The sequence below is a fragment of the Chrysemys picta genome, chromosome 7 (genome assembly GCF_011386835.1).
Source record: "Chrysemys picta bellii isolate R12L10 chromosome 7, ASM1138683v2, whole genome shotgun sequence".
NCBI lineage: Eukaryota > Metazoa > Chordata > Testudines > Emydidae > Chrysemys > Chrysemys picta.
The window spans coordinates 110,701,474-110,716,545 of record NC_088797.1 but is presented as its reverse complement, the minus strand read 5'-3'; the positions used below and the strand labels follow the sequence as shown (position 1 = coordinate 110,716,545).

Here is a 15,072-nt window from a genome sequence, read left to right as displayed (position 1 = left end):
AGGCAACCTATGGCACACGTGCCGAAGGCAGCACGCAAGCTGATTTTTCAGTGGCACTCACACTGCCTGGGTCCTGGCCACCGGTCTGGGGGGGGGCTCTGCATTTTAATTTAATTTTAAATGAAGCTGCTTAAACATTTTAAAAACATTATTTACTTTACATGTAACAATAGTTTAGTTATATATTACAGACTTCTAGAAAGAGACCTTTTAAAAACGTTGAATTGTATTACTGGCACGAGAAACCTTAAATTAGGGTGAATAAATGAAGACTCGACACACCACTTCTGAAAGGTTGCCGACCCCCTGCCCTATACAATACCCAACATAATGGCTGCATTAAATATTTAAAAGGTAACATTTCTGTCTAGGTATTTATATAGTCATTATTGTGGTATCTGAGCGCCTCACAATCTTTAATGTATTTATCAACACTCCTGTGACATAGGGAAGTGCTATTATTCCCATTTTACAGATGGGGAACTGAGTCACAGAGAGACTAAATGATTTGCCCAGTCATACAGGAAGTCTGTAGCAGAGCTAGGTGTTCTGAGTCCTACCATTGGGGGAATCCTTCCTCTCAACATATGCCAATAACTACCATACAATAGTTTTCTAAGGAAAGGGAAGGTGTGGTGGCTTGGTAAATTTTGACATTTTAACGGCAACCATTATATAAGCAATGATATAAGCCTTCATAATGAAGGCAGGCCATTGCAAGGAGTAGGCTTGGATCTCTTGAACTGCATGTAACATGCTCGGTATCCACTTTTAGAGCAATCAGGGTATGCTTAGGGAGAAGCAGCACTGGAATTTGTCACCCTCTTCACCAGGTAACATAGGAAACCCCCTCTCCCCCCTCCACCCCATTGCTGTAGATTTATTCCTTATTCCATAATCTCACTGGGTTTCAGATTCAGGAACTGTGCAAAATAAATGCAAAAGGAGGCACAGGAGTTTACAGCTAGTGATCCAATAAAATCATTTAGTCCAGGGGTAGGCAACTTATGGCACGCATGCCAAAGACGGCATGCGAACTGATTTTCAGTGGCATTCACACTGCCTGGGTCCTAGCCGCCGTTCAGGGGGGCTCTGCATTTTAATTTTAAATGAAACTTCTTAAACATTTTAAAAACCTTATTTACTTTACATATAACAGTAATTTAGTTATATATTATAGACTTATAGAAAGGGACCTTCTAAAAACATTAAAATGTATTACTGGCACGCGAAACCTTAAATCAGAGTGAATAAATGAAGACTCGGCACACCACTTCTGAAAGGTTGCCGACCTCGATTTAGTCAATAGTAGCACAAATCAGTAATGGCTAATAATGCAGCAAATATAAAAAGCTAGTTTTTCTTTTAGAAAGTCAAAGAATATTTAAATATTCACTAGCATATTAGAACGATAATTAAAACATACACTCCACCATAGCAAATATAATAACCCTCCTCTAAGCCTTGGCCCCCTCCCCAAATGTCTGGGAGAAAGATTTTTTGCAGCATGCTTCCCAGTTAAACTGATCTAGGCACAGGTGGACCAACGGGTGGGGAGAGGGAGCGAATTTCAAAGCAGAAAACCCTTCATGGAAAATACCCTACCAGCAATCTTCATTTTTACAAGAGAGGCACTTTGCACTCTTCTACTGATCACAACTGTGGCAGTACTGGAGAGGGAGAATGGAGGTCTTTCAGATACCAGGTCATTTAGAACTTCATAGATTAAGGTCAATACCATGAAATACACCAAAAAACTTATTGGCAGCCAATGGAGATCACTGAGCACTGGTGTTGTGTGTTCCCAAGAAGAAACCCTTTTTAATAAATGGGCTGCTGCATTCTGCATTAAATTTCAATTTCAGTGGTCTCAATGTCCATGCATGGTGAGAAAGCATATTACTTACTGCAATGATAATAGCTTAATAAATATCAGAGGGGTAGCCGTGTTAGTCTGAAACTGTAAAAAGAAACAGAGGGTACTGTGGCACCTTTAAGACTAACAGAAGTATTGGGAGCATACGCTTTCATGGGTAAGAACCTCACTCCTTCAGATGCAGACCCCTTGCATCTGAAGAAGTGAGGTTCTTACCCACGAAAGCTTATGCTCCCAATACTTCTGTTAGTCTTAAAGGTGCCACAGAACCCTCTGTAGCTTAATAAATGTTTGCATGATAAACAGGTCCTACTGTAAGTGCACATATTGCACTAATACAACACTTTTCAAACAAGCTGCGTATGCTACTGTTTTATTCTCTGAAACTGTTTACTTGTAGGGAGCGAAACAGTGACATGTATCACTTAGTACCGCTACTACTGCATATGATGTCCCTTAAATAGACAGAGGCTGATGAAACAGGAAGATATATAATTGGTGGCAATATGAATAGAAGGGTATATTATTTATACACCACAAAAGATCCTGCCCAGGTTTCTATAATGAGCTCTACTTTTCAGGAGTTTTATAGACAATTAACTTTGAAAATTGCCTCAAGTTAAAATTCGGCTCAGGAGTTGTACAAAACACACATGGTTTTTTTGTTTCTTTTCAAATGCATTTAAGTGTCTAGATATTGATATATCCCTTTTCAGATACTTTATTACCTACCTCTGGAGCAAAAAAAAAAAAAAAAAAAAAAAGCACATCTTAACATGGGCTGTGGGAGAGGAGGGAATTCCTCTAGAACGCCCAATTCTTAAAGTTCCCTGTGTTGCCATAATCTTCCTACTGATGAGGAGGGCTGAATGTAGCTCCTTCTAAGGTCCAAAGCAACCCCTTCAGTCAACCAGACAGCTTGTGAGAAAGGACAATACGTCCTCTTTCCTTCCCCTCACTGCACATACACTGCCATTGAAACACTAATTCTTTATTCAACTATCAACTGCACACTAAAAACCCCAACACTAAAATACATGGAAATATTCTTATTATTTTAAATAAGAATTAAGGAAAAAACAGGACAAATAATAATTAATTCCATTACTGTTCATGCTCACAGAAAAAAAAGAACGGAATATCATTAGGGAACCACAGTTTCAAACATCAAGCTGTGCGTTCCAGCCATGTGGACTCTAATGGTTTTACATCTTTGAATGTACCATGATTGGTGACCTCATAGAACGGGGATATGAGGAGACAGCTTTGTGGTGAAAAAGAAGGGTATTCAGCACTTTATTTTAAACTATTTTTTAAATGAGGTCTCCCAAAGACATGCAGTGCTGGCTTCCTGTCCTAGTGCCACCTCTCTCATGCATGCACTATCCCATGCTATAATACTCCCACAGAATCTTTCTGGAGCATGGAGTTGGTCTACAGGGGAGGTACTTTTTTTTATTCTATTATGTTGTTTTTAATCTTTGTTATTATTTTATAGTCTAAACAGTAATGAGTTAGATCAGAACAGCACATGCTGGTGAATCACTGTGTGAAAGCAGTAATCCAGGCACTAAGAGGTAAAACGAGGTGAAGTCAAGATTAGTCATATGCACAATGCTCCTCTTACCTTCACTATTTGAGGTATTCATCAAATAATCCCCTACAGGTACTGAATCTTTTTTTGTTAATAAAAGCATTTGGAGATCCCTTTTAACTTAATTTTTCAGCTTAAGACATTTATCCTAACTGACTTCTTTTCTTTTTCTTTATTTGCATCAGACTGAACTCTAAAGAAGGAAAAGACTGGTCATTTAGCTCATCAAATGGACTGAATAAATAATGTATATGTTCACATAAAGCCAATAGGAAATATTCACTTTAAATTACATATATTCTATGGAATGTATTATACCCTGAAACCTTTTCATCACTTGCATACTGTTAATAGACAGCTGAAGACATATTCTCTATTTGCTATGATTACTGGAAGTGCTTTTTTGATGTTTATAAAAATAGATATAAGGATTTATGGAAATCTTAGCAGCAGATGATGACAGTGATCGATTGTAAAAATAAGTTAGATAATTTGCAGGCCTACCTTTTATTATAAACCTACCTGCTTTTAAGTCCTGGTTGAAGCGACAATATTTAGAGTGCTCAAGTGTAGGTAGGCATTGCTCAATGGGTACCCAGACATATGTCTCTGGACACAATAAGTCAGATGGCCTATACTGACCCTATGAAGAATAAAAAAAGAATAGACATATCAGTTACATAACATCCCAGCTACAAGCCTCCAGAGTTCACTATGTACAAGGATGGTTTTAATCAAGTCTAAACAAAATGATCCAGAAACAACTTCACCATAAACATTAAGTGACCCTATTAGTGATTTCTACACCATCTCTGAAACACAAGCTTGATTTTGGTATCTTTTAAAAAAAGTTTCTAAAATTAATATCTATATAGATATAGATAAATTTTATATAATGTATATTAATTTTATATATTAATATATTTCATGGTGTCCAAGATGAATACTCAAGTCTTGGTGTTGCTTCTTTGAACCCTAAACTCAGTTATCACCTAAAGTCCTGTTGAGTTGGTGCGGACAATAAAAAACTCAACACTACAAAAGCAGCTTGTTTGAAATGTTCATTCGAAACACAAAAAACACCCATCATTAAGGCAGCAAACTATTAGTTATGAACCATTTTGTTGTATACCCTTAAATAAAATATTAAAATACAAAACAAGAAATGTATATTGAATTAACAAAAATGTTCCAAGTCATTCCAAGAATATCATAAGTAGCATTAGGAAAGCCTCAGAGATTATCCTTTTAACAAAAATTCTATCTTCTCAAGATTACGAAACGTTTCTAGAAACGAAAAATAACAAAAATATTCCTTATCCCAGCAGTTAAAGAAAATTATCACCTCAGCAATAATTTGTCGCTCTAATCAGTCAATTCACCCTGTTTAAAACAAGTTTGATCTTTGAGCTGTTACTTACTTTGAAACCCTACCTTTGACCTATTATTCATTTTAGTCACTCCCCCCATTGAACCTCCACACACAGTTCAAGAAATGTGCTGGCACTATCAAACATGACTAGTTTTCAAACAGAAAACATGTATCATGTTACAAAAACAAGGGGTATGCTATGCAAAGTAATAAAGCGAAGAACAAATTCTAGAGACATAGGGTCTTAAACCCACTGCTCAGAAGAGGAATTATGACAAATCACACTGAATGTAGCAGAGTCAGAAGCCTGTATCTCAAACAGTTTCAGCCATTTCTTTAAACAGTTCATTTTGTGTAATAAAAAAGGCAATCAGTTGATGTTCATCTTCTACTGCCAAAAAAACGGCAGAGACTTCTCTTGAAAAAAGTTGACGCTAAAGAGCTAATAGAACAGGGGTTCTCAAACTGGGGGGTCAGGACTCCTTAGGGAGTCGCAAGGTTATTACATGGGGGGTTGTGAGGGGGTCCAGCATTTATAATGGTGTTAAATACATTTTAAAGTGTTTTTAATTTATAGGTGGGAGGGGATCACAATCAGAGGCTTGCTATGTTCAAGGGGTCACCAGTACCAAAGTTTGAGAAACACCGATAGAAGATCTGAACAAGGACTTAAGTTGTTATTGCAGCTACACTTCAATGACAACAATGTCCTTGAAACCATCTCATTCACAGAATCAAATTAATCAGTGTTCTGCTCTTCCACTTAAATACGCAAATCTTTATGCAGTGGCACATTTGATCGTGAAGAATTAGAAGAAATAGATTTTCTGAATTTTTTGAGAAGAGCATAAATCCTCTCTCTCCTGCTACTAAACTCTCGACAATATTTAGATGATCTGGTTTTATTACTTTCAATTAATTGCTTCCTGCCAATTACTTCAACTTTAGACATGCTGAGTTAGAAATTCATACACTTAAAATACTATTATAATAAAATTAAAATACTAATCACCCATTTATAGTACTGATCAGCAGCTTTCATACTTATTACAGTTAGAATGAGAAACAACCACCTAGTAATTGCAACTGAAATAATAAGATGAACTAATCAGCTTTACACAGAAGCACATCAAATGTCCAGGGTACATTCCTGAAGTTTCTAGCAACCCAAGCCCTTCTAACGGTTCCCAGCTCCATTCACTCCATCCTTCCACTTCAAATGATAATTCATTCTGCTCACTAGCAATGCCTCTATTTTCAATCGTCCAGGGGAGGGATAGCTCAGTGCTTTGAGCATTAGCCCGCTAAACCCAGGGTTGTAAATTCAATCCTTGAGGGGGCCATTTAGGGATCTGGGGCAAAAATCTGTCTGGGGATTGGTCCTGCTTTAAGCAGGGGGTTGGACTAGATGACCTCCTGAGGTCCCTTCCAACCCTGAGATTCTATGACTCCAATTTGTAGGGTTTTGTTTAAGGCTTCTGTATAATCAATACCTTTTGTTGGATTAAACTGATTACTTTGCATTTATAGACAACCAGGAAGTTTTCATTTAGAGTAGCCTACTGTATACAGTGTTTGCTTAAAACACGCAATAAAACACGCAATAAAACAAATACTTTAAAAACTCATTATATGATCTTGATTTTCCCATTTGAAAATCATTCAGGATCAGTTTGTAATTATTGCTGTTTTACTAAAAGCAAATTTCTACATTAAGTTAAAACAATATTCCTCAACTCCAAGTATAAGCTTAAAGCTCATGGCTAAGACGAGAATGTTCTAAAGCCAAAGACTAGAAATTGCTTTATTAAACCACTTTTAAATGTTATGCTTTCTAAACAGAGCTGGTTGAATAAAACGTTAGTGTAACACTTGCAGCACAATTTAAGTCACCATTACCCCAACGAAACAATAAGGGGACTTGGAAACCAGTTTGTCTTTTCAGCTACACTGAGTAAAAAACCATTTGTATTACAAGTGTAATTATTTATGGATTCAAGCACCTTTTTTCAAATGGTCAAGAGTAGAAAAATATTTAAGTAACCATCTCTGAGAGCTGTTTTCTAACCTAAACAATGGGGTAAGGCAATTTAACTCTTGCTCAGTCTCTTGGATACTGTACTTTCATCTACATAAGCAAAGAGATCTTGGTCACTCATCTTAACTCAATTTTCCCTAAAATGCATTTACACTGGGTTTGAAAATATATTGAGTTTAAGGTTCTCCATGAGTTTCGCAAATTAAATAAACGTGCAGCCCTCTGAAAAATTACATGGATTGTTTGTGTTTTGAGGTGAAGTTTTAGGTATAAAAGTATTAACTGGCAGATTCTAAATCAAAGAAAAAGATGATGGGCCTCTTGAGTGGTGCACAACACAACGGCAGAGCGCAAACTTTTCAAAACTTTATAACACAAAATGTGAAAGAAATGGCTACCTCAAGCACTGCCTGTAGCAAGTACAAAAGCAGAAGTCCAAGATGTTTTTAAAAATGGATAGTGATATGTAACTGTCAAAAAACACCACATTAAAGGAACAAAGTGGGGCCTGAAATTAAAATTAACTATATCCCTGGCAAATCCACAAACTTTCATTACAGACGGAACATTTTTGTCATAAGATATACTATTAAAATGCAATCTAATTTAGGGCTATCACAGCTTCATAACAGTTTAGAGTCCCACCAACACCCTCTCCTCCCCTCAGGAACTCATAATATTTCAGTGATATACCCCCAAACCCAATTCTTTACATATTAAGTAGAGTAGAAATTTGGGAAAATTTCAAAGTTGACTTGAGTATTTAGTTTCACATCTCTCATTAAAAATCTCGTTTTTAAAATGGGAGTTGTGTGGCTAAATTCATATTGGCTTTCTATTTATATTGTGCCATTAAAACTCACTGCAGCATGAAAAAAGTTATATCCATGAGTCATACTAATAGATGTAAAATATCTACATTCCCACGTACCATGGTGGAAATTTACCACATATACAAAGGTTTTTTTCAATATAAACTCTTAGGAAATCTTACATCCTTCAGTGAGTATATTTTATCAGAGAGGAGGAAAACATATTACAGTCCCTGGAATCATTCAATTGGGCCCTTTATATTTTTCCTGGGTTGTCACCTGAAAGTTTTCATCATGATCTTTAAAAGAAAAGGACCTGAATTACAAATACCGAAGACAAAAGATGTGTGCATATAGAAAGGAGTGAAATCATCCTAACTCCCTTCTATGGTGTTTGACATTTATGAATTAATTACAATATTCAGCTTGTTTAGATTTAGACAATCTCAATATAGATTTACAGTTTACACTACACTGTAATCTACCATAGCTAGAAACAAGTTCCCTCTAATATTAGAAAGGGGATGTAGCATATGCTGTTCATCTGGTGATTTATGAGATACTGGAGCTTATGCCTGTCCTTGTCCCAAGACGAAGCATTGCCTGTCCTGAACCTCTAGCCATTAAAATTTTGTGGGGAAATTCCACATGGGGAACATTTCCAGGAATTTGCAAAAAACAGTTTTGTTGAGGAGACAAAATGTCAGTGCATTTTGGGTTGGGATTACCCTCCATAAGAAGTTGTTTTAATTTCTCCTGTAGAAAAGATGAACAGCACTTCAATAACCCTTATTTAAAATCCTAAACATTCCCAGGACCAAAAATAAAATGAGTGTCTTCATAAAAATCACACATCTTGTCAATTGATTTGTTTAAAAAAAAAAAAAAAGATACTGAAAACAATCATCACTGAAAGATTTCTCTGAGACTGATGTTTCCTTCTAGAGGGCTAATTTACTGCCATGTATAAACAGAGCCATTTCTTTTACAAAAATAAGACGTGCTCTATTTTTATTTTCACTAGTGGGCTTTTCCCCTTATTATATTTAATATAAAAATAGAAAAAAATCTTTAATATGACATTCAGGATATTATTAAGCATTCTTGGATATTAATTGGAAACTTCTGGAGACAAGCTTGGCAGACTTACAATAAAACTTAAATTAACAATTCACACATTGCCATTTTTTGTTTTACAGTTTCCAAATCAAAATCATCAGAACCTTCTCTGAACTTTTGTCCCAGAGCAAGGGCAAAGGTTTTAATGAGACTTCAGTCTGGAGATTACTTTTTAAATATTTTGAAAAATCTGAGGGATTTGATGAGCATTTGAGATGAAAATAGTCAGCATAGTTTGTTTTCACAGTCTAAGTCAAATTTGAAATGTAAAAGCACAAAAGAAAGATAATAGTCTCAAAAACAAAAAGGATTAAATACCAGTAGCATTGAACAAACAAGAAAGGAAGGTTAAACACACATTTAATTCTTTTATCAGGTAAAGTTTACATCTGTATTTTATTTTTCCACAATAAACCTATTGATCTTTTATTAAAAGTGAATTAAGGCAGCCTTCATCTCAGTTTCCAGCCAGCAGTTTAAAGAGAAGCTCTAACACTACATAAACAAAACAACCCAAATCATCAACAGCAATCCATTAGGGCTAGGCAGCACATCATGAGAAAGAGTAAGTCAGCCTTAAAGGTTTATTAAATTCAGGCTTTTCATTGAAAGACAATACCAATGGAATCCCATCAGCAAAAAACTTACAGCAGACCCTTGCTCCCTGATTTCATTACATAAACAGAGATAGACTTTATTGGCCCCCAAGAGAGCGCTTTGCAAGTAACTCTAGCTACTCTGTTTTCACAAACTGTGTTTGGTCTGTGCTACACTGAGTCAGTGAGGTGAGCCAGAACTAGCAGAGACAAAGAACTAAACATCTGAATCCATTTGTACTAACATTCAGAAATCACTCCTATGTATTCCATGTGTCAATAGGTGAGCCTAAAAGCCTTAAAAATGCAGAACTCCCTTGCCCAATATATTGCTCAAATATTTTTTTAAAATATCAAGTAATTTTAATATACAATCAAACTTCAATTCTAAGTAGAGCTGGTTGGAAATTTTCCAGTATAATATTTTTCTGTCAGAAAACGTTTCTTTGTCGACAGCTAAATTTTTCAAGAAATATACCACTTGTGATGAAAATTGGTTTTGAAACTAAATTTGAAAAAAGCATTTTTGAACTTTTTGGAACGGAGGTTATAGTGGACCACAAGCTAAATATGAGTCAACAGCGTGATGCTGTTGCAAAAAAAGCAAACATGATTCTGGGATGCATTAACAGGTATGTTGTGAGCAAGACACGAGAAGTCATTCTTCCGCTCTACTCTGCTCTGGCTAGGCCTCAACTGGAGTAGCGTGTCCAGTTCTGGGCACCGCATTTCAAAAAAGATGTGGAGAAATTGGAAAGGGTCCAGAGAAGAGCAACAAGAATGATTAAAGGTCTTGAGAACATGACCTATGAAGGAAGGCTGAAAGAATTGGGTTTGTTTAGTTTGGAAAAGAGAAGACTGAGAGGAGACATGACAGCAGTTTTCAGGTATCTAAAAGGGTGTCATAAGGAGGAGCGAGAAAACTTGTTCACCTTAGCCTCTAAGGATAGAACCAGAAGCAATGGGTTTAAACTGCAGCAAGGGAGGTCTAGGTTGGACATTAGGAAAAAGTTCCTGTCAGGGTGGTTAAACACTGGAATAAATTGCCTAGGGAGGTTGTGGAATCTCCATCTCTGGAGATATTTAAGAGTAGGTTAGATAAATGTCTATCTAGGATGGTCTAGACGGTATTTGGTCCTGCCATGAGGGCAGGGGACTGGACTCGATGACCTCTCTAGGTCCCTTCCAGTCCTAGACTCTATGAATCTATGCATGCAAATCATGCCTCAAACTTGTGAAATGGGCTACAAAGGCAATAAAAAAAATAAGGTATTCAAAAGTTTAACAAATGGAAGAGGGGGTGCCGAAGAAGCTCCTTGCCATTTGGTCTACGGAGGCCCTGCCCTGATCAAGACATCTCTCTCTCTCTCAGACTCAAACCCTTTTCATACCCCTGGGTTTGGAACCAATAGGATTTACCAGGTTTGATGACTCTATTGAGTCCGACTAGTGTCTTCAATCCCCAGTCAGGAGTGGCGCCAGGGCTTTTGGCGCCCTAGGCGGAGGTCCTTCCGTGCTCCCAGTCAGCGGCGGCAATTCTGCGGTGGGGGGGTCCTTCCGCATTCCCAGTCTTCGGGGCACTTCAGCGGCGGATCCCAGAGCGAGTGAAGGACCCGCCGCAGAACTGCCGCCGAAGACTCGGAGCACGGAAGGACCCCCCGCCGCCGAATTGCCACCAACTGTGGCAAAATGCCGACCCCCAAATCCTGGTGCCCTAGGCGAGCGCCTAGGTCGCCTAAATGGAAGCGCCGGCCCTGTCCCCAGTGTGCCAAGAACCTACTACTGCACACCTTGTTATGGCTTACTGCTATTAGAGTACAGCTCACTCAGTTAACTTAATTTTTTTTTTTTAAATCTTGTTTGTTAACCACTTCTGTGGGACATAACCTTCCACTAGGAAAAGCAGTTACTACAAGAAAGCTAAAGTGGGGAATCGTTGAATGTACCTTGATTTCCCCAACTATTTTCAATATATTTTTAGTTTGTCAATTTTTTTTCTAGCCCTCTTTCACTTTTTTTCAAGGTTCCCTGAGTTATTTGGAAACTCCGATCATCAGAATCTAAAATAGTCATTGGCCTAACAGCTACTTTCAAATTGCTCTTTCATAAAAATAATCTGAACTATTGAATAGTTCTCGGTTTAGCTTTTACACTAGAAAATGAGATAAATGTGTCTGAAAGATCCACAAAGTGTTGCAGAAAGGACCGGCCTGCACTTTGGTGGAGGGGGCATTTTGAAGTGATTTCTCTCCTTCAGCTGCATTTCTTCCTCTTCCATAACCACATTCACCCACTCCCCCGCAGAACATGAGATTAGCAAATTTTGTGTGCGTTTATGAGATGAAGTCCCAGCTATGAACTGTTGAGAGTGACACATCAGAAAGACCCAGCTAGCCAATCAATAGTGCTTTAGATCAGGGGTTCTCAAACTTGGGGTCAGGACCCCTCAGGGGGTCGCGAGGTTATTATATGGGGGGAGATGGTCGCAAGTTGTCAACTTCCACCCCAACCCCGCTTTGCCTCCAGCATTTATAATGGTTAATGGTGTTAAAAATATAAAAGTGTTTTTAATTTATGGGGGGGGGGGTGTCTCACTCAGAGGCTTGCTATGTGAAAGGGGTCACCAGTAAGAAAGTTTGAGAACCACTGCTTTAGATAATCTGTGTCTATAGCCATATTCTTAATATTAAACAGATCCCATTATCCTTACTGACAGCACCACATTAGTCAGTAAGATAATTCTGGATTTAAACTCAAAGTTAAGAGCAATTAGTACGTTCAAGAGACTGTTGCTTCATTATTATAAATAGCAGTCAGACCATAGCGTTTGCAAAGCCTGCATTTCTGTCTGCTGTTTTATCAGCTTCTGGTGCCATAGCTCTGAAGGAAATATAATTTAATGCACTACACATATTCTGTTAACTATTTTCAAGTGTCCCTTTTCTCTCCAAGGCACGTTGCCAAAAGCTTATTCCCTTCCATTCACAAAGACTGACAACTACATGAAAGTTTGAACTGTTTGATGTAAGTGATTTTAGCTATTAGATTTGAAACACACTATTGTTAACCAGACATCTATTTATTTGACTTTATTCTGAGAAAAAAAAATATTTGTACCTCTTTAGGAATTACCTCATCACAACTAGGTTTGCATTGTCTCAGACTCTAATACATTAGATCCAAGATATAAATGGATTTAATACTGACCTTTTTGATTTATGCCTGACCATGATCCCAATATGCCATGGTTAGGCTATTTTTATTATGGATACTTCAGCATAACTCTTAACCAAAATGGAAGGATAGTACAGGGGAAAAGACTAAGTGAGAACTAACTATTACCAATGTGTTCAGATTAATTAGATTATGGTAGTAAGTATACAATTATAAAAGCAAGGAAATTCTGAGTTATGTCAAATCATTACAGTAGTTAAACTACATAGGAATGTATATCTAGTCTTCCTCCAAAATCTTCATATTCATGTGCTTTTCAAAAATGGAATGATTTTATTAAAGGCAAAATGGATTTTACTTAGAAAAACTAAACACACAGAATGAAGGAGAAGTTAAACAATAGTGTTACTTGTTTTAGGAAATATCTGTACTACAGGGTGAGATTTTCAAAAGTGCTCAGCACTGGCCTAACTCAGCTCCCAGTGAAGTTAGCAATAAAGCTCTCATTGACTTTACTTGGAACAGAATTAGTGCAATGCCTACCATATTTTTGAAAATCCAACTCATACAGCCCAACTTTCAATACTTGTGTTACAAAACTGAGTATTCCAGAGAGGTATCCTTATGTGTAAGCAGCCATTTAAACATTTAACTAGTTATTTACAAATGCAAATGCTATATGTGCGTGTCTAATTATGGGAACTGAATGCAAAAATTAGACATACAGTATCTGAACACAACTTCCAACTGGTCAAAAATAATACGACTTCTAGAGTGAACTGATTCTTTTTGGGGGAGAAATGAAAGGACAAACTAAGCAGATTTGTTCCTCGTGATTAAGGTATAATTCACAAAATTCCTATTAATGTTTTAAACAAGCATAAATGACCCAACCATCAGCTAAGTTTATACAGATGTAGTAATTCCATAAAAATAGTTCTGTTCTAACATCCAGCAAAACTGCTTCTCATAAATGCAAAAGCTTTTCTTGGTTGCTCTGCAAAACTTAAATTCCTCAATTCTACCTCAATCACATCGAAATCTCACCATAAAAACATATACTTGGATTGTTTCACACATCAACCCATGATCATTATCTGAATTAACCAATAGGGAAACATTTTAATCAAACAGTGCTTACTTAAAAAGCAACTATTAAATATTTTGTTTTCTCCTTGTCATTCGGTGGGTGGCTACATGCTTTATTTACTGCACGCTACCCAACCCTTGCTCTGAAGACAAAATTATTAATTTACTCACAGGCTTTCCTATGGTGCTCATCATTACAGTATCTGAGTGTTTCACACACAGGAATTAATTTGTCTTCACAGCAGCCCAGTGAGATGAGGGAGTGGTACTATCCCAGTTTTATAGACAGGGCGCTGAGGCACAGAGTATCCATTGATTTTGGGAGACCAATTTGAGATTTTTCAGAGTACTTGGCATTACATAGCACTCACTTCAGTCGCAGCATTTCTGAAAATCAGACCGCAGAGTGTCAAGTCAGGTACACAGACTGAGGAACACATGATTAGTGACCACCCTGTGAAAAGTCTGGTTTAAGTAACTTGTCCTGCATCATGTAGGACCTCCATGGCAGAAGCAGGGATAGAATATAATTTTCCCAGTCAGCATTCAACTGCCTTCATCTTCCTGTAATCCCCTGCCTCATTCACTATGCAAATTCTTACACAAATTCTAACTTCTGCAACAAGTGAGGCAAGGTTCTACAGACAGCACCTCCTGATTCATCCCCAGAGCAGTACTTTGAATGAGGCAGGGGTCCCTTGGAAAAAAATGGTAATCATGTAATTAAGGACTCTTGACCCCATCTCTTCCCCATCCCTGGCTCCTCATCCCCATCCCCTACTTGTCACTCAGAGTCCCAGTCGCCACTCCTCAGGCTTTTCATCCCATTCCCAATCTCCTTGCCCAGCAAATCCTAATCTCTCACCTCTGGACTCCATGTCCCAGTCTCCCTCCCCATTACATCTCAGTTTCCTTTCCAGACATTCCCAATTCCCCTTCCTCATGGCTCTTCATCTTCTCTCTCTCACTTCCCAATATGAGCCTGCAGTCGCTCCTCCCCACCCACTGACTCCCAGTCCCAATCCCCCTCACATGGCTCTTTATTTAGTCTCTATGTCCGCTCCCCCACCCCAGCTATCAGGCTTCTTGTCCAATTTCTTTGCCCACCCAGTTCTGGTTGTACCCCCTGCATCCCAGAGCCTCATCAGATCTGTGTTCCCTTCTTCCCCCTGCCCCATTGGTTCCCAGTCCCAGTTTCTCCATCTGATTTCAGTCTCCCCCAATCTACTGACCCAGTCTCCCAACCACCTCAACTCCTAGTTTTCCCTCTCCTCTCCCTCCCCGCCTCTCCACACCAACCTGCAGTCCCTGTTTCCACCACCTTCACCCCCAGATTCCTTCTTCCCATCTATTCACCCATGCCTCAACTTTCTGTAGGTTGTTGTCCCGTAGGTCTGGTGGT

The 15,072-nt window shown here is 38.1% G+C and overlaps 1 protein-coding gene across 17 annotated transcripts in view; it reads right to left on the bottom strand.

Annotated features, from left to right (window-relative positions):
• ATE1 (arginyltransferase 1) overlaps positions 1-15,072 on the bottom strand; it is a 154,728-nt gene that overhangs the window by 26,719 nt on the left and 112,937 nt on the right. For 16 of the 17 annotated variants that reach the window (XR_010589311.1, XM_065552334.1, XM_005307688.5 and 13 more), the window contains one exon: positions 3,993-4,113. The exons of the other annotated variant lie outside the window; for it this stretch is intronic. Coding sequence is in view for 14 of the 16 variants with exons in the window: in XM_065552334.1 (XP_065408406.1) it covers positions 3,993-4,113 (121 nt within the window). In the remaining 2 variants the exon portion in view is untranslated. Of the gene's footprint in view, positions 1-3,992; positions 4,114-15,072 lie in introns of those variants that run through there. 17 annotated transcript variants of the gene reach the window in all.